At 47.5% G+C, this 20,576-nt stretch overlaps 1 protein-coding gene across 1 annotated transcript in view; it reads right to left on the bottom strand.

The window, feature by feature from the left end:
• Positions 1-20,333, bottom strand: part of LOC311099402 (multiple C2 and transmembrane domain-containing protein 1-like) — a 50,895-nt gene extending 30,562 nt beyond the window's left edge. The window contains exon 1 of the mRNA XM_084140100.1: positions 19,794-20,333. Coding sequence (XP_083996226.1) covers positions 19,794-20,312 — 519 coding nt within the window. The 5' untranslated portion in view covers positions 20,313-20,333. The remainder of the gene's footprint in view (positions 1-19,793) is intronic.
• Positions 20,334-20,576: the final 243 nt, after the last annotated feature.

Here is a 20,576-nt window from a genome sequence, read left to right as displayed (position 1 = left end):
TTCCTGCATGTCAGTGTTCTGCCATGGCCAGCAAAGAGGCCGGATCTCAATCCCATTGAGCACTTCTGGGACCTGTTGGATCGGAGTCCAACAAGTCTGGTTCATCCTTGGGAGCAATTTCCAAACGCCTGAAGGTACCACGTTCATCTATACAAACAATAGTACGCAAGTATAAACACCATGGGACCACGCAGCCGTCTACAATTGTTTTTCTGAGGCCTTGGCTGATTTCTTTTGATTTTCCCATGATGTCAAGCAAAGAGGTATAGAGTTTGAAGGTAGGCCTTGAAATACATCCACAGGTACACCGCCAATTGACTCAAATTATGTCAATTAGCCTATCAGAAGCTTCTAAAGCCATGACATCATTTTCTGGAATTTTCCAAGCTGTTTAAAGGCACAGTCAACTTAGTGTATGTAAACTTCTGACCCACTAGAATTCTGATACAGTGAATTATTGTCACGCCCTGGCTCTGGGGACTATGTTATGTTGAGCCAGGGTGTGTGATTCTATGTTTGTATATCTATGTTGGCCTGAGTGACTCCCAATCAGAGGCAACGAGTGTCAGCTGGTTGTCTCTGATTGGGAGCCATATTTAACTGTCTGTCTTTTCACTTTGTGTTGTGGTTTCTTGTTCGTGTTGGTTTGTGTTTAAACCATAGACGTCACGTTTTTCGTTTGTTGTTTTGATCGTGTGATCATTGAATAAATATATTATGTTCACCTTCAACGCTGCGCATTGGTCTCTCCATGACGATCGTGACAGAAGAAACCACCTAAACCAGACCAAGCAGCGTGTCCAGGAGCCATCGCTGGCAGATCTCCGTGGCAACCTCGACTGGGTCAAGCCTAGTGAGGAGCAGAGAGGGTGGACTTGGGACCAGTTGAGGAGGAGCTTCGACTGGGTCAAGCCCATTGAGGAGCTGAATGGCGAGAGTTGGAGACAGAGGAGCGAGAGTTGGGCGAGAACGATGGAGGCCTGGCCCACGGGGAGGAGAGACCCCCAGAAAATTTTTAGGGGGGGGCTCACGACGTCGGGGCAGCAGGAGGCCGCGATAGAGCGGTCCAGCGGGTTGGCAGAGGAGGCCGCCAGGTTACGGGAGTCATTGGTCACCAGGGGGAAGGAGGTTGTAGAGGCACGGCGAGAGGTACTGGCGTGTGTTGCCAGTCCGGTCCGGCCTGTTCCTGATCCCCACGTAGGGCCAGTGGTGTGTGTTCCCAGTACAGTCCGGCCTGTTCCTGCCACTCCCACCAAGTCTGTGGTGCATTTTGTCAGCCCTGTCCGGCCCGTTCCTGCTCTCCGCACCAAGTCTGTGGTGCGCGTCGCCAGCCCAGTCCGGCCCATTCCTGCTCCCCGCACCAAGTCTGTGGTGCGTGTTGTCAGCCCTGTCCGGCCCGTTCCTGCTCTCCGCACCAAGTCTGTGGTGCGCGTCGCCAGCCCAGTCCGGCCCATCCAAGCTCCCCGCACCAAGTCTGTGATGCGTTTCGTCAGCCCTGTCCGGCCCGTTCCTGCTCTCCGCACCAAGTCTGTGGTGCGCGTCGCCAGCCCAGTCCGGCCCATTCCTGCTCCCCGCACCAAGTCTGTGGTGCGTGTCGTCAGCCCTGTCCGGCCCGTTCCTGCTCTCCGCACCAAGTCTGTGGTGCACGTCGCCAGCCCAGTCCGGCCCATCCAAGCTCCCCGCACCAAGTCAGTGGTGCGCGTCGTCAGCCCGGTCCGGCTCATTCCTGCTCCCCGCACCAAGTCAGGGGTGCGCTTCGTCAGCCCGGTCCGGCCCATTCTTCCTCCACGCACCAAGCCAGGGGTGCACGTCGTCAGTCCAGCACAACCCGTGCCTGGGTCATGTCCGGAGCCGGATCCGCCACCGAGGCGGAGTGCCCACCCGGTCCCTCCCCTGTTGTGGTTGTTTGGCGCGGTCGGAGTCCGCGCCTTTGGGGGGGGGTACTGTCACGCCCTGGCTCTGGGGACTATGTTATGTTGAGCCAGGGTGTGTGATTCTATGTTTGTATATCTATGTTGGCCTGAGTGACTCCCAATCAGAGGCAACGAGTGTCAGCTGGTTGTCTCTGATTGGGAGCCATATTTAACTGTCTGTCTTTTCACTTTGTGTTGTGGTTTCTTGTTCGTGTTGGTTTGTGTTTAAACCATAGACGTCACGTTTTTCGTTTGTTGTTTTGATCGTGTGATCATTGAATAAATATATTATGTTCACCTTCAACGCTGCGCATTGGTCTCTCCATGACGATCGTGACAATTATAAGTGAAATAATCTGTCTGTAAACAATTGTTGAAAAAATTACTTGTGTCTTGCACAAAGTAGGTGTCCTAACTGACTTGCCAAAACTATAGTTTGTTAACAACAAATTTGTGGAGTGGTTGAAAAACAAGTTTTAATGACTCCAACCTACAGTGGGGGAAAAAATATTTAGTCAGCCACCAATTGTGCAAGTTCTCCCACTTAAAAAGATGAGAGAGGCCTGTAATTTTCATCATAGGTACACATCAACTATGACAGACAAAATGAGAAAAAAAAATCCAGAAAATCACATTGTAGGATTTTTAATGAATTTATTTGCAAATTATGGTGGAAAATAAGTATTTGGTCAATAACAAAAGTGTCTCAATACTTTGTTATATACCCTTTGTTGGCAATGACACAGGTCAAACGTTTTCTGTAAGTCTTCACAAGGTTTTCATACACTGTTGCTGGTATTTTGGCCCATTCCTCCATGCAGATCTCCTCTAGAGCAGTGATGTTTTGAGGCTGTCGCTGGGCAACACGGACTTTCAACTCCCTCCAAAGATTTTCTATGGGGTTGAGATCTGGAGACTGGCTAGGCCACTCCAGGACCTTGAAATGCTTCTTACGAAGCCACTCCTTCGTTGCCCGGGCGGTGTGTTTGGGATCATTGTCATGCTGAAAGACCCAGCCACGTTTCATCTTCAATGCCCTTGCTGATGGAGGGAGGTTTTCACTCAAAATCTCACGATACATGGCCCCATTCATTCTTTCCTTTACACGGATCAGTCGTCCTGGTCCCTTTGCAGAAAAACAGCCCCAAAGCATGATGTTTCCACCCCCATGCTTCACAGTAGGTATGGTGTTCTTTGGATGCAACTCAGCATTCTTTGTCCTCCAAACACGACGAGTTGAGTTTTTACCAAAAAGTTATATTTTGGTTTCATCTGACCATATGACATTCTCCCAATCCTCTTCTTGATCATCCAAATGCACTCTAGCAAACTTCAGACGGGCCTGGACATGTACTGGCTTAAGCAGGGGGACACGTCTGGCACTGCAGGATTTGAGTCCCTGGCGGCGTAGTGTGTTACTGATGGTAGGCTTTGTTACTTTGGTCCCAGCTCTCTGCAGGTCATTCACTAGGTCCCCCCGTGTGGTTCTGGGATTTTTGCTCACCGTTCTTGTGATCATTTTGACCCCACGGGGTGAGATCTTGCGTGGAGCCCCAGATCGAGGGAGATTATCAATGGTCTTGTATGTCTTCCATTTCCTAATAATTGCTCCCACAGTTGATTTCTTCAAACCAAGCTGCTTACCTATTGCATATTCAGTCTTCCCAGCCTGGTGCAGGTCTACAATTTTGTTTCTGGTGTCCTTTGACAGCTCTTTGGTCTTGGCCATAGTGGAGTTTGGAGTATGACTGTTTGAGGTTGTGGACAGGTGTCTTTTATACTGATAACAAGTTCAAACAGGTGCCATTAATACAGGTAACTTGTGGAGGACAGAGGAGCCTCTTAAAGAAGAAGTTACAGGTCTGTGAGAGCCAGAAATCTTGCTTGTTTGTAGGTGACTAAATACTTATTTTCCACCATAATTTGCAAATAAATTCATTAAAAATCCTACAATGTGATTTTCAGGATTTTTTTTCCTCAATTTGTCTGTCATAGTTCACGTGTACCTATGATGAAAATTACAGGCCTCTCTCATCTTTTTAAGTGGAAGAACTTGCACAATTGGTGGCTGACTAAATACTTTTTTCCCCCACTGTATATCGAAATCTGACTTTAGTAACCACATTGTGGGCCTGTTCCAATACATAAATCATGATGGATTTGACGAATATCCACTTTGTTAGATACAATTTGTTGAATGTGCGCCAATCCGGTGTCCTTCTTCTATCCCCCAGGGTCTGAGTTTCATTGACCTCTTTACAGCATCTGTGTCAGTTGAGTTGAATCAACAAATCACAGCACATATTGATGGGCACACTTCCTGCTTTTACTTCCTGCTTTTACTTCCTGCTTTGCTCTTTTTGGTACACTCGCAATGGCCGCCAGTCCACCGATTATGCCATCATTGACTTGAATGGGGAAGCCCATTTCAAGCTATTTCAATGGCAACACATGCAGTCCCCCCCAAAATTGCTATTCGAACAGTTATTATGGAGACTGCGGTCATAGCCCTATTAGTTGGCAGGGGTCTTTACTTCAACATTATTGTATTTGGATGTATTTCTAATACCTTTTAAGACCTTTTCTAAGTCCCCTTTTCCATCTGTTTGACCAGAAATCAAAGAATTTGCTGATTCCTTATTTTTAGGATGGAACATTTTAGAAAAAAGTTATATAGGACTATTAATTTCAACAACAAAATTATAGACTCTTAGCTTTCATTTTACACCAAATCTTATGTGGTCCTATGAAATTCACATGGGGCTTTTTACATAGAAATGCCCAGTAGGCCTAATCTTCTGTCCTCATAGTTCTCCACAGGAAGAACTGGGAACTCAGGTTACATTCTTACAGTGAAAAAAGCAACACTTATGTCAAATGAGACCAATTGGATTCTTGTCTAAACTGCTCAATGACACGTCTGCAATAAATTATCCCTCCTCTGTCAAGGTCATAACTGAATAAGATGTTTGGAAATACAGTGCATTCAGAAAAGTATTCAGACCCCTTGACTTTTTCCAGTTACAGTCTTATTCTAAAATGGATTCAATGTATTTATTTTTTCCTCATCAATCTACACGCAATACCCCATAATGACAAAGCAAAAACATGTTTTTAGAATTTTTTGCAAATCTATTATGAAATAGACAACTGATATATCACATTTAGTATTCAGACCCTTTACTCAGTACTTTGTTGAAGCACCTTTGGCAGCGATTACAGCCTCAAGTCTTCTTGGGTATGACGCTACAAGCTTGGCACACCTGTATTTGGGGAGTTTCTCCCATTCTTCTCTGCAGATCCTCTTAAGCTCTGTCAGGTTGGATGGAGAGCGTCACTGTACAGCTATTTTCAGTTCTCCGCAGCGATGTTCGATCGGGTTCAAATCCGGGCTATGGCTGGGCCACTCAAGGACAATCAGAGACTTGTCCCGAAGCCACTCCTGGGTTATCTTGGCTGTGTGCTTAGGGTCGTTGTCCTGTTGGAAGGTGAACCTTCACCCCAGTCTGAGGTCCTGAGCGCTCTAGAGCAGGTTTTCAAATCAAATCAAATCAATTTTTATTGGTCACATGCGCCGAATACAACAGGTGCAGACATTACAGTGAAATGCTTACTTACAGCCCTTAACCAACAGTGCATTTATTTTAAACAAAAAAAGTAAGAATAAAACAACAACAAAAAAAGTGTTGAGAAAAAAAGAGCAGAAGTAAAATAAAGTGACAGTAGGGAGGCTATATATACAGGGGGGTACTGTTGCAGAGTCAATGTGCGGGGGCACCGGCTAGTTGAGGTAGTTGAGGTAATATGTACATGTGGGTAGAGTTAAAGTGACTATGCATAAATACTTAACAGAGTAGCAGCAGCGTAAAAAGGATGGGGTGGGGGGGCAGTGCAAATAGTCCGGGTAGCCATGATTAGCTGTTCAGGAGTCTTATGGCTTGGGGGTAGAAGCTGTTGAGAAGTCTTTTGGACCTAGACTTGGCACTCCGGTACCGCTTGCCGTGCGGTAGCAGAGAGAACAGTCTATGACTAGGGTGGCTGGAGTCTTTGACAATTTTGAGGGCCTTCCTCTGACACCGCCTGGTATAGAGGTCCTGGATGGCAGGAAGCTTTGCCTCAGTGATGTACTGGGCCGTACGCACTACCCTCTGTAGTGCCTTGCGGTCGGAGGCCAAGCAGTTGCCATACCAGGCGGTGATGCAACCAGTCAGGATGCTCTCGATGGTGCAGCTGTATAATTTTTTGAGGATCTGAGGACCCATGCCAAATCTTTTTAGTCTCCTGAGGGGGAATAGGCTTTGTCGTGCCCTCTTCACGACTGTCTTGGTGTGTTTGAACCATGATAATTCGTTGGTGATGTGGACACCAAGGAACTTGAAGCTCTCAACCTGTTCCACTACAGCCCCGTCGATGAGAATGGGGGCGTGCTCAGTCCTCTTTTTTTTCCTGTAGTCCACAATCATCTCCTTTGTCTTGGTAATGTTGAGGGAGAGGTTGTTGTCCTGGCACCACACGGCCAGATCTCTGACCTCCTCCCTATAGGCTGTCTCATCGTTGTCGGTGATCAGGCCTACCACTGTTGTGTCGTCGGCAAACTTAATGATGGTGTTGGAGTCGTGCCTGGCCATGCAGTCATGGGTGAACAGAGAGTACAGGAGGGGACTGAGCATGCACCCCTGAAGGGCCCCCGTGTTGAGGATCAGTGTGGCAGATGTGTTGTTACCTACCCTTACCACCTGGGGGCGGCCCGTCAGGAAGTCCAGGATCCAGTTGCAGAGGGAGGTGTTTAGTCCCAGGATCCTTAGCTTAGTGATGAGCTTAGAGGGCACTATGGTGTTGAATGCTGAGCTGTAGTCAATGAATAGCATTCTCACGTAGGTGTTCCTCTTGTCCAGGTGGGAAAGGGCAGTGTGGAGTGCGATAGAGATTGCATCATCTGTGGATCTGTTGGGGCGGTATGCAAATTGGAGTGGGTCTAGGGTTTCTGGGATTATGTTGTTGATGTGAGCCATGACCAGTCTTTCAAAGCACTTCATGGCTACAGACGTCAGTGCTACGGGTCGGTAGTCATTTAGGCAGGTTATCTTAGAGTTCTTGGGCACGGGGACTATGGTGGTCTGCTTGAAACATGTTGGTATTACAGACTCAGTCAGGGACATGTTGAAAATGTCAGTGAAGACACTTGCCAGTTGGTCAGCACATGCTCGGAGTACACGTCCTGGTAATCCGTCTGGCCCTGCGGCCTTGTGAATGTTGACCTGCTTAAAAGTCTTACTCACATCGGCTACGGAGAGCGTGATCACATAGTCATCCGGAACAGCTGGTGCTCTCATGCATGCTGCAGTGTTGCTTGCCTCGAAACGAGCATAGAAGTGGTTTAGCTCGTCTGGTAGGCTTGTGTCACTGGGCAGCTCGCGGCTGTGCTTCCCTTTGTAGTCTGTAATAGTTTTCAAGCCCTGCCACATCCGACGAGCGTCAGAGCCAGTGTAATATGATTCAATCTTAGACCTGTATTGACTATTTGCCTGTTTGATGGTTCGTCGGAGGTCATAGCGGGATTTCTTATAAGCGTCCGGGTTAGAGTCCCGTTCCTTGAAAGCGGCAGCTCTACCCTTTAGCTCAGTGCGGATGTTTCCTGTAATCCATGGCTTCTGGTTGGGGTATGTACGTACGGTCACTGTGGGGACGACATCATCGATGCACTTATTGATGAAGCCAGTGACTGATGTGGTGTACTCCTCAATGCTGTCTGAAGAATCCCGGAACATGTTCCAGTCTGTGCTAGCAAAACAGTCCTGTAGCTTAGCATCTGCGTCATCTGACCACTTTTTTATTAACCAAATCACTGGTGCTTCCTGCTTCAGTTTTTGCTTATAAGCAGGAATCAGGAGGATAGAGTTATGGTCAGATTTGCCAAATGGAGGGCGAGGGAGAGCTTTGTATGCGTCTCTGTGTGTGGAGTAAAGGTGGTCTAGAGTTTTTTTCCCTCTGGTTGCACATTTAACATGCTGGTAGAAATTAGGTAGAACGGATTTAAGTTTCCCTGCATTAAAGTCCCCGGCCACTAGGAGCGCTGCATCTGGATGAGCGTTTTCCTGTTGATTAATGGCCTTGTACAACTCATTCAGTGCAATCTTAATGCCAGCATTGGTTTGTGGTGGTAAATAGACAGCTATGAAAAATATAGATGAAAACTCTCTTGGTAAATAGTGTGGTCTACAGCTTATCATAAGATACTCTACCTCAGGCGAGCAAAACCTCGAGACTTCCTTAGTATTTGATTTTGTGCACCAGCTATTGTTTACAAATATACACAGACTGCCACCCCTTGTCTTACCAGAGTCAGCCGTTCTGTCCTGCCGATGTAGCGTATAGCCTGCTAGCTGAATGTTATCATTGTTTTCCTTCAGCCACGACTCCGTGAAACATAAGATATTACAGTTTTTAATGTCCCGTTGGTAGGATAACCGTAATCTTAAATCGTCCATTTTATTCTCAAAAGATTGAACGTTGGCTAATAGGATTGATGGAAGAGGCAGTTTACTCGCTCGCCGTCGGATCCTTACAAGGCACCCGGATCTGCGTCCGCGATATCTCCGTCTCTTCCTCACGCGAATGACGGGGATTTGGGCCTTGTCGGGTGTCTGTATGATATCCTTCGCGGCCGCCTCGTTGAAGAAAAAATCTTCGTCCAATGCGAGGTGAGTAATCGCTATCCTGATATCCAGAAGCTCTTTTTGGTTATAAGAGACGATGGCAGAAACATTATGTACAAAATAAATTACAAATAACGCGGAAAAACACACATAATAGTACAATTGGTTAGAGGGTTGGTTAGAGGGCTGTAAAACGGCAGCCATCTTCTCCTGCGCTTTTCATCAAGGATCTCTCTGTACTTTGCTCCGTTCATCTTTCCCTCGATCCTGACTAGTCTCCCAGTCCCTGCTGCTAAAAAACATCCCCACAGCAAGAAGCTGCCTCCACCATGCTTCACCATATGGATGGTGTCAGGTTTCCTCCAGACGTGACGCTGGGCATTCAGGCCAAAGAGTTCAATCTTGGTTTCATCAGACCAGAGAATCTTATTTCTCATGGTCTGAGAGTCTTTAGGTGCCTTTTGGCTAACTCCAAGCGGGCTGTCATGTGCCTTTTACTGAGGAGTGGCTTCCGTCTGGCCACTCTACCATAAAGGCCTGATTGGTTGAGTGCTGCAGAGATGGTTGTCCTTCTGGAAGGTTCTCCCATCTCCACAGAGGAACTCTGGAGCTCTGTCAGATTGACCATCGGGTTCTTGGTCACCTCCCTGACCAAGGTCCTTCTCCCCCAATTGCTCAGTTTGGCCGGGCACCAGCTCTAGGAAGAGTCTTGGTGGTTCCAAACTTCTTCCATTTAAGAATGATGGAGGCCACTGTGTTCTTGGGGACCTTCAATGCTGCAGACATTTTTTGTTACCCTTCCCCAAATCTGTGCCTCGACACAATCCTGTCTCGGAGCTCTACGCACAATTCCTCTGACCTCATGGCTTGGGACCTTTAATAGACAGGTGTGTGCCTTTCCAAATCATGTCCAATCAATTGAATTTACCACAGGTGGACTCCAATCAAGTTGTAGAAACAGCTCAAGGATAATCAATGGAAACAGGATGCACCTGAGCTCAATTTTGAGTCTCAATTTTGAGTCTCATAGCAAAGGGTCTGAATACTTATGTCAATTACAAAAAAACAGTTTTCACTTTGTCATTATGGGTTATTGTGTGTAGATTGATGAGGAAATTTAATTTAATATATTTTAGAATAAGGCTGTAACGTAACAAAATGTCGAAAAAGTGAAGGGGTCTAAATACTTTCCAAATGCATTGTACATTGGCAGAGGAGAGATAATTTATTTAGTGTGTGTAGTAGAACAACAATGCAGATACACAATGCTTGATTTTGGTCGCAAATTACGTGCCGTGACTTCTTCTACCAAGTTTGCAGGTTTTCATAATTAAAAGCAGAACACAGAACAGCCACGTGAGTTGTTTTGGTCCATGTACCTGCCTCACTTTCTTACTCCGCACATCAAGTAGTTTGGTTAGAGGGCCTCTTACACACGCGTGCAAACACACACACACTATGCAGACGCATGCACGCAAACACACACACACATATGTACAAACACACACACTCTATGCGGACGCTAGTGGTGCACGGGTCAGCTGTTTGTTCACACGCACCCGCCTGCAATTGCTAATAACCCATCCGCAACTATCAGCTTTTATGATGCTAATAAAGATAGCACCTCTACAGACAGTAACTGCGCATTCGCATTCTCTCAAGATGCTGAAAGATATCAATAATATTTCTCCACTCCTGTTCCCAAGTAAAAATGTAGCCTACATTTGGTGTATAATTTTACTGCAAGAAATGCTTAATTCTGAAAGGCGTAAATATTAAGGCTATATGAGAGGTTATAGACCTACAGTCAGTGTCCAGATTTCAGTTTCCATTTAACCCATCTGAACAGTAGGCTACAGTTCCCTTGACGTGCCATAGACCTATTTGAAGTCCCTGTCTTGTGACTGTTGAATTTGTATAGCGCCTCAATCATCACACATAACACAGCGGCACTGCTATAATCATCCTGTTTACCACTTCACCAAGTCTTTCCCAAACACTTTTCTGGCCCTCCCTTCTCTTTATTTTCAACTCTCCATTTCGCAGCTTTTCTCATATTGAATTAAACTCCAGCATTGTCCTTTTTGCCTCTGTGGATCGACTTTAAATTGTTCTGCCCTTTCCCAAAAGCATGTGGTGATTGGCATGTAGGCTATTTGTGTGCGTACATTTATAGGCCCTAAAGCTTAGGCTTACGCACTAAAATAATGAAAGGAAAACCTCAATGTAGCCTCAATGTATTGTTTTCTCTTTATTCAACCCGCCTGCCACACACCCGCCCTTCAGCCACACAATATTTAATGACCCTAAACCCACCCGCTTCACGGATATAACCGCAGGGACTGGGGTTATGGGTCAACCCATGCATCACTAGGGGACACACGCACGCACGCATACACACACATACACACACGTACAAACGCACACACACACACATTTATTGGCATGCAGGGCAGAGACTGTGGGAAGTGTGGGGCAAGAATTCTCGCAATTTCTTAAAATCTAAAACAGAAAAACAGGCTCTCAGTATAAGTGCCCCTTAGCCATAGATCTAGGATCAGCTTTCCCTCTCTAAATCCTAACCTTAACCATCAGGGTGTAATAGCAAACTTGACCTTAGATCAGTGTCTAGCGGCAACTTCATCCTACTGCAAGGAAACAGTTGGGAACACAAACACATAGCCTCTGTCCCAAATGGCACCCTATTCCCTACATAGTGCACTACCTTTGACCAGAGCCCTATTGGCAGCCAAAGGCTCCCTGTTGTAACATGATAACACCTGCTGAAGACTCCACCCCTATTTCCCTATTTTTCCTTTTCCAAGAATGTGAAAGGTCGGCCCCAGAACAGGCTCAGACAGGTAATCTGCTGAAAAATGTCCCTGCGGTACGGGAATATTGTACGCTCTCTGTCGTCCTCTCTCCGAAACACACATCAATACACACACCTCTTTTACTCACTCCTTTTCTCTTACTCACTCCTTTTCTCCATAATCACTCCCCCTTCACTATTTCTCTTTCTATTACTCGTTCTGTCCCTCTCTACACAATCTCTCTCTCTCCATAATCCCTCTCTCCTTCCTTCCCTCTCTCCAGCATGATGCAAGATCTGTCTAGAATAGAATAAAAACATGTAGGATTATATATCTAGATCCGGAATTCCAACACGCTGTAGTGTGTGGATGTAAAGGGTATGACTCATGACCCATGGGGCGGCGCACAATTGGCCCAGCGTTGTCCAGGGTACGGGAGGGAATGGCCGGCAGGGATGTAGCTCAGTTGGTAGAGCATGGCGTTTGCAACGCCAGGGTTGTGGGTTCGATTCCCACGGGGGGCCAGTATGAAAGAAATATATATAATAATATTGTATTTACTCACTAACTGTAAGTAGCTCTGGATAAGAGCGTCTGCTAAATGACTAAAATGTAAATGTAATGTAAATGGCTCAGTCTGCAAAAACACATTTGGTCAAATGAGACTCTCTTTGTCCCTCTCTCATCATAAACATCTCTCTCTCTCTTTCCCCTTCTCACTCTGTTCCTCTATCCTTAAACTCTCTCTTTCTCCTGCTGCTCTCTCTCTCCCTTCCATCGCAATACTTTCTGGCAAACAGTTGTGTATTTCTGTAATGAATACAAAAACACAATCATACTTGGGAAATCAAGCTGGCTGTTCTGCACAAGGCAAAGGAAATTGAAAATACCCACTGGGCACAAACTGGTTGAATCAACGTTGTTTCAACATAATTTGTCACTGTTTTGTGATGTGAAATTTATATGGAAAATACATTTGATTTGAAAAAACTGTTGTTTTGAGGGTGAAATTTCATCCACAGGATTATGTCATCATGGTTACCAAATTTCAAAACCTTGTATAAAATATGTTGAATTTGTACGTAGAACAACGTCAGATCTTCAATGTTATATCCACTATCATAAAACAAATAATATAGGCTGGGCAGCACCTCCTACTGGATAATTGATCTATCTACAGCTACCCTTTGGTCTCCAGGGTTTTATTTACCAAGCCCTGCTTAGCTATGATATTTGTCACGGACTACCAATGTGCTATCGTAAGAATGATTGTTGAGAGATCTCCACTTAAAAACTAAATAGATTCACTGTTGCTATCAACGTCATTCCACTCATATATCATCAATGATGCTATTAAGACCTATATAGCATTTTCAAAGTCATCAACAGCTATTGTTTCAATTCAACCCAGGATTCAACAAAGAATAGACAATGCATAGGCCTAGGGTCTCAAGCTCTGGAGGATTTAATAAGTAATGATAGCATAGCCTGGGCCAAGGAGGCCACTAAGCACATTCGCTTCATGGAAGACTGATCAAGACTGTCAAGTTCTACTGTGCGTCCTTTCTTTTCTGAATCCTTTTCTTCCCTAAGAGTTTATTGAAATGTCGGCCATTTTGTCATTGCTAAATAGGATGAGGTTTTAGTTTTACTGTTCATGTTAGTGGTACAAGTAATGAGAAGCAATGGTAAAAAATTTTTTTTCTAAAAACGATTTATTATGCTCATTTAGCTGTGCCTCACAAGTAATACAACAAATTATATATTACTAGTGTGATCATATACCTACATATTTTAAATATAATTTCAAAATGGTCTAGGAAGAACAACATTGGCAGGGCAATTCAAGCATAGCCAATATGAAGTGATAATGTGACGAGGTGTGAAAGAAGTCCAGAGTTGAACCGTTTGCATAAATCAAACGCCCCAAGCGTCAAACGAAACTATACAAGGGAAAACATCCACCTTGGCAATAACACAGTGAAATGTAGATCAACGGAGCTACACGCTCTCACAACAAACAATCACTCACAAAGACAAGGGGCACAGAGGGAACACTTATACGCATACTAATTAGGGGAATGAGCACCAGGTGTGTGTGATTGACAAGACATGACAAGTGGAGTGATGAGAATGGGATCGGCAGTAGCTAGTACTCCGGTGACGACGAACGCCGAAGCCTGCCTGAACCAGGAGGGGGGGCAGCCTCGGCGGAAGTTGTGACAGTACCCCCCCGACGCGCGGCTCCAGCAGTGCATCGACCCCGGCATCGGGGATGGCCAGGAGGACGCGGAGCAGGGCGAGTCGGATGGCGACGGTGGAAATCCCTCAACAGGGAGGGATCGAGGATGTCCCACCTTGGGACCCAGCACCGTTCCTCCGGACCGTACACCTCCCACTCCACGAGATACTGAAGGCCCCCCACCCGACGCCTCGAATCCAGGATGGAAGAGACCGAGTACGCCGGGGCCCCCTCAATGTCCAGAGGAGGTGGAGGAACCTCCTGTACCTCAGACTCCTGGAGCGGACCAGCTACCACCGGCCTGAGGAGAGACATATGAAACGAGGGGATAATACGGTAATCAGGGGGAAGTAACAACCTGTATGTCACCTCGTTAATTCTCCTCAGGACTTTAAACGGCCCCACAAACCGCGGGCTCAGCTTCCGGCAGGGCAGGCGGAGGGGCAGATTCCGGGTCGAGAGCCAGACGCGATCCCCCGGTACGAACACCGGGGCCTCCCTGCGGTGGCGGTCAGCGTTGGCCTTCTGACGACGCACGGTGCGCTGGAGGCGAACGTGGGCAGCGTCCCAAGTCTCCTCCGCGCGCCAAAACCAGTCATCCGCCGCGGGAGCCTCGGTCTGGCTCTGGTGCCACAGTGCCAGGACCAGTTGGTAACCCAAAACACATTGGAAGGGTGTTAGGTTAGTGGAGGAGTGACGGAGAGAGTTCTGAGCATATTCTGCCCATGCCAGGAACACTGACCACTCCCCCGGCCGGTCCTGACAGTAGGTCCGCAGGAACCTACCCACATCTTGATTCACCCTTTCCACCTGCCCATTGCTCTCGGGGTGAAAACCAGAGGTCAGGCTGACCGAGACCCCCAGACGTTCCATGAACGCCTTCCAGACTCTAGACGTGAACTGGGGACCTCGGTTGGACACTATATCCTCTGGTACCCCGTAGTGCCGGAAGACGTGAGTAAACAGAGCCTCCGCAGTTTGTAGGGCCGTGGGGAGACCGGGCAGAGGAAGGAGGCGGCAGGACTTTGAAAAGCGGTCCACAACGACCAGGATAGTGGTGTTACCTTGTGAGGGGGGAAGATCAGTGAGAAAATCAATACTCAGGTGAGACCATGGTCGTTGTGGAACTGGTAAAGGTTGTAGCTTACCCGCTGGGAGGTGCCTAGGTGCCTTACTCTGGGCGCACACTGAGCATGAGGAAACATACACCCTCACGTCCCTAGCCAAGGTAGGCCACCAGTACTTCTCGGTCAGGCAGCGCATTGTACGACCGATACCTGGATGACCAGAGGAGGGTGACGTGTGTGCCCAGTAGATCAGACGATCACGGATAAGCGCAGGCACGTACTGCAGCCCACCTGGACTCTGCGGTGGAGATGGATCTGTGCGTAATGCCTATGCTATATCTGCGTTCATCGCCCATACTACCGGCGCCACAATGCATGAGGCCGGGAGTATGGGGGTATTGTCTCTGGGCTTCTCCTCTGTGTCATACAGCCGAGACAGTGCATCTGCCTTCACGTTCTTCATAGCTGGAATGTATGAGAGTGTGAAATCAAACCGGGTGAAGAAGAGGGCCCACCTGGCCTGGCGAGGATTCAGCCTCCTCGCTGCCCGAATGTACTCCAGGTTACGGTGGTCTGTCCAGACGAGGAAAGGGTGTTTCGCCCCTTCGAGCCAATGTCTCCATACCATCAAAGCTCAGACAACAGCCAGCAGCTCCCGATCACCAACGCCGTAGTTCTGCTCCGCCAAGCTGAGCTTCTTAGAAAAGAAGGCACAGGGGCGGAGCTTGGGTGGTGTGCTCGAGCGTTGGGATAAGACAGCTCCTATCCCTACCTCGGACGCATCCACCTCCACTACGAACGGTAGTGATGGATCAGGTGAGCCAGTACCGGGGCTGAGGTGAACAGACCCCGCAATCTACTGAAGGCCAAATCAGCCTCAGCAGACCAGCGGAGCCGGGACGGCCCACCCTTCAACAAGGAGGTAATGGGAGCTGCGATCTTGCCAAAGCCCCAAATAAACCTTTGATAGTAGTTGGCAAAGCCAAGGAAGCGCTGCACCTCCTTTACCATGGTTGGAGTCGGCCAATTACGCACGGCTGCAATGCGGTCTCCCTCCATCTCCACACCTGTGGTGGTAATAGCGATATCCGAGGAAGGAGATTGACTGCTGGAAAAACTCACACTTCTCTGCCTTGGCATAAAGATAATTTTCCAGCAGTCGGACCAGTACTTTGCGAACCAGGGACACATGCTCGGCGCGCGTAGCGGAATACACCAGGAGGTCATCGATGTAGACCACCACACCGCGACCAAGCATGTCCCGAAACACCTCGTTCACAAAGGACTGGAAAACGGATGGAGCACTCATCAAACCGTAGGGCATCACCAGGTATTCATAATGCCGTGAGGTTGTGCTGAATGCTGTTTTCCACTCATCCCCTTCCCGAATACGCACCAGGTTGTAGGCACTCCTGAGGTCTAATTTGGTGAAAAAATGGGCCCCATGCATTGACTCAATCACTGAAGGAATGAGGGGAAGAGGATAACTAAATCGTACCGTCACATTATTCAGTGGTCGATAATCAATGCACGGGCGTAAACCGTCATCTTTCTTCTTCACAAAGAAGAAACTCGAGGAGGCAGGTGAAGTGGAGGGACGTATATACCCCTGGCGCAGGGACTCGGTGACGTATATTTCCATAGCCTCCGTTTCCGCATGCGACAGGGGATACACATGACTCCTGGGAGGTACAGCGTCTAATTTAGTCGCTTGCGTCTTGGAAAACGCGAGCGCCAGATCATGGTATTCGGGGGGAATGCGCACGGTGGGGGTACCGTCTGGACTTTCCACCGTGGTCGCACCAACGGAAACACCTAGACACCTACCTGGACACTCACGCGACCACCCCGTAACAACCCTCTGCGGTCATGAGAAATTGGGGTTGTGAAGGGCTAACCACGGGATACCCAAGACTACAGGGTAAGCAGGAGACTCAATAATCATAAAGGTGATCTGCTCAACATGCGTCTCCTGCGTAATCATGGTGACTGGTACCATAACTTCCTTAACCATCCCGGACCCTAATGGTCGACTATCAAGTGCCCTGATGGGGAGTGGAATGGTTGGGGGAAGCAATGAAATGCCTTGACGGTGTGCAAATGCCCTGTCCATAAAATTCCCAGCTGCGCCTGAATCGACTAGCACCTTACACTGGGAACCTACCAAGTGATCGGAAAAGGAGATAGATAAAGTACAGTGCGCCGCAAAGGGCTCTGAACACGTTTGTTACCTGGGGTGATGCGTGAATACCCTGCCTACCTCCTCCAGACCCAAAAGAACGTTGACTGCGACGTGAGGTGGATTGACCCTTCGTGACACCAAAGTGGCACTGTCACTGTCCTCCTGTGCTCTCTCGACCGGCAGCTCCCCCTAGCACCATCTGCTCGGGGTCAGAGTCGTCCGGAGTGGGAACGGGCAGACCCCAACCAGGACGTCCTCTGGCTGCTAGCAGATTGTCCAGCCGGATGGCCATGTCCACCAGTTGAGAAAACGATAGCATGGCATCCCGGCAGGCGAGATCCCGTCAGACGTCCTCCCTTAGGTGGCACCAGAAATGGTCGATCAGGGCCCGCTCGTTCCACCCGGACCCCGCTGCCAGCGTCCGGAACTCCAGAGCGTAGTCCTGAGCGGTCCTCGTCCCCTGCCTCAGATGAACCAGTCGTTCGCCCGCCTCTCGACCCTCAGGCAGGTGATCAAAAACGGCCCGAAAGAGGCAAATAAACTCCCCGTAGTTCTCCAACGCGGTACCTCCCTCGTTCCACACCGCGTTGGCCCACTCCAGGGCTCTCCCACAAAGGCAAGAAACGAGGACGGATACCTTCTCCCGCTCCCGGGGCTCCGGCCTGATACTGGAGAAATACAACTCCAGTTGGAGTAGGAATCACTTACATCGCGCTGCCGTCCCATCAAACGCTGGTGGCCGGGATATCTGGATCCCTCCAGAGGCTGGGGTGTAGGTGGCTGGATCCGGTTGACCAGCTGGTCTCGATAGATCGGATCCTCTCCTCTCCAGGCATTCTACCACCTGAAGAACCTGATCCATCGCTTCCCCCAAGCTGCGCCAACATCGAGGAATGCTCCTGGACCCTTGCCACAACTCCAGGCATGCGGTCTGCTCCTGCTGACTCCATATCAGATGAGGTGAGTGATTCTGTGACGAGGTGTGAAAGAAGGAGTCAGGTGCAGGAGGTAAAATACCGAAGTCCAGAGTTGAATCAGTTTGCATAAATCAAACGCCCCAAGCGTCAAACGAAACTATACGAGGGAAAACATCCACCTTGGCAATAACACAGTGAAATGTAGCTCAACCGAGCTAGACGCTCTCACAACAAACAATCACTCACAAGGACAAGGGAAACAGAGGGAACACTTATACACATACTAATTAGGGGAATGAGCACCAGGTGTGTGTGATTGACAAGACATGACAAGTGGAGTGATGAGAATGGGATCGGCAGTAGCTAGTACTCCGGTGACTACGAACGCCGAAGCCTGCCCGAACAAGGAGTGGGGGCAGCCTCGGCGGAAGTCCTGACAGATAATGCAATGGGCTTATAGCCTACTGCACAAACCTCATTGCTACAGAATGATTTTTAATTGGTTAATGTTGCATAGGCTTACGTTTTTTAAAGTCATGTTTAAAATAAATCTGAGTGGTAGATCTCGGCTTGCATTTTGACTCAGAAAGTGATCTTGACCTAGAAAAGGTTGGTGACCACAGAACTAGCGTGACCACATGTCCCGGTTTGTGCGGGACAGTCCCGTATTTTTGCCCTTTGTCCCACATCCCGCAAACAAACAATAACGTCCCGCTTTTTATCACCAACCCCATCACGCAGAGAATATATCAATATCAATAAATGAGACAAAACAAACTATTGATTAAATCTTGGCTATAACTTGTCTTGAGCGAAATAGCCAAGTGGTCCCAAATGGTCAAGACTATCTATAGCCTATTCTTATTGCCAGATCTGTTTTCCCTATCAGCCACTGCACCTGCTTCTTCAACTGTTTTGTTTAAAATGTATTTAGAGGCTATATTTAGAGGCCTGTGAGCTAGGGCTCTCTTCTTAAGGGGAGGCCTATAATGAAAACACTCATAAAACACAAATAGAGTTCTAAAATTATTAGAATCTCAAATATAACATATATTTTGATTTGTTTAACACTTTTTTGGTTACTACATGATTCCATATGTGTTATTTCATAGTTTTGATGTCTTCACTATTATTATACAATGTGGAAAAAAGTACAAATAAAGAAAAACCCTTTAATGAGTATGTGTGTCCAAACCTTTGGCAGCTATCTGGCTCCATACTCTTAGATCATACTACTCCCTTCCCCACACAACAAACACACACACATTCCCCTTTTCAGAAACACTATGGTATTACATTGTCTTATCTCAGACCCATTTGGGCACCAATTGCCACAGTTGAGTCTTAAAGGAAATGAGATCTTTTCACTAACTATATATATATATATATATATATATATATATATATATATATATATATATACTTATATTACCCCCTCGCTTCCCATAACCCAGGGATTGTGTTTTTCTTATTTTATGAAATATCATCTGTCTTGTCAGTGTGTAAAGACACAAAACTGTAACCTGTAGTCAACAGGTCTGGTCAGGATGCAGGTATAGATTACAGCTGTCCTGTAGGTATTGTTTTGCAATGAATGTTTACTTAACCAAATGAACTGTTAAACAAATTATACTGTTCATATTTGTTTGGCGAGCATCCCAAGGTACTATTGTCTTTGGTTGTTAGCTAAAGGTAACTTCCTTTAATGATGCTGGTGCTGTTTTACACCATCATAGTAGTCTATTTTAGCAGCTTCAATGGAAATGATGGTTAGCCTACAAACCTAAATATAGGTAACAAAATATTATCCAGAGGAGGAGTGTTAGAGCTATAATATATTGTAATGGGGTAGTACAGTACAAATCTGAATAGCCTATATCGCTAATATTGCTACTATAGCCCACATGATGTCTATAGGCTCCATGTACATGCTGCAAAGAAATTACTCATGTAGGGCTAATAGAGAAAGGCTATAGTGGTCTCCCTGTTTCATTGATCCTTACCTGCAGGTCAGTTTTATCCAGCTGTGCCTCCTTCTCCCCTCCATCGCTGTCACTACCACTTGCTGAAGGGTCTGTAACCAGCCTCTCCAGGCACGAGGACCCCAGCGAAGAGCTCTTGTGGTGGGACTGCACCAACTGTACTAGCGTGGGCTTCGGGATTCCCGAGCCGCCAACGACACTCTGTGTTTCGTGCTGCATCGTTTCTTCGCCCGCCTGTCTGGAGCTGTGGCTGGTGTTCGGGTCCACTTTGCCGCAGAGGGGCGACTCCTGCAAGTCCAAACCCACCGGTGCGGAGAATAGGTCGGGCTGCGAGGAGGAGATCACCCGGTCCAAAACAGGGTGCTTTTTCTTCTTCCGAAACATCCACAATGATCCCCTCTCCTTTTTCTCATCTGGGTTTCTGGCGCTGAGTTTAGGGCTAAGGATGGGTTTGGCTCTCGCTTGAAATTGTTTCCACATTGTGTTTTGGTGGGACGAGGACGAGGAGGGTTCATCGTCGTTCTCTTCACTTCTCTCCATTCTCTCCTGCTCTTTCTCTCTCTGTGTCGTGCGCTGCTGCTTTCGAAACGATAAGTGTCACAGCCTGATGGACTGACGCGGCGCTCTGGAGACCAGCAGGTACTGCGCGTTAAGCAGTTTTCCCTTTGAAGTCTGACACTGCGATGTTGCTTAGATGGTCTCTGTTGTGTAGACCAATGGAGTGAGTGATAGTAGCCTAATTGCTTTACGCGGAAGTAGGCTGATTTGCAGTGAATGGTAGAATACTCTGCAAAGGGGGTGTTT

The sequence above is a fragment of the Coregonus lavaretus genome (assembly GCF_964263955.1).
Source record: "Coregonus lavaretus genome assembly, chromosome: 24".
NCBI classification, from domain to species: Eukaryota; Metazoa; Chordata; class Actinopteri; order Salmoniformes; family Salmonidae; genus Coregonus; species Coregonus lavaretus.
The sequence above is the reverse complement of the archived record's forward strand: the minus strand, read 5'-3'. Positions and strand labels throughout refer to the sequence as shown.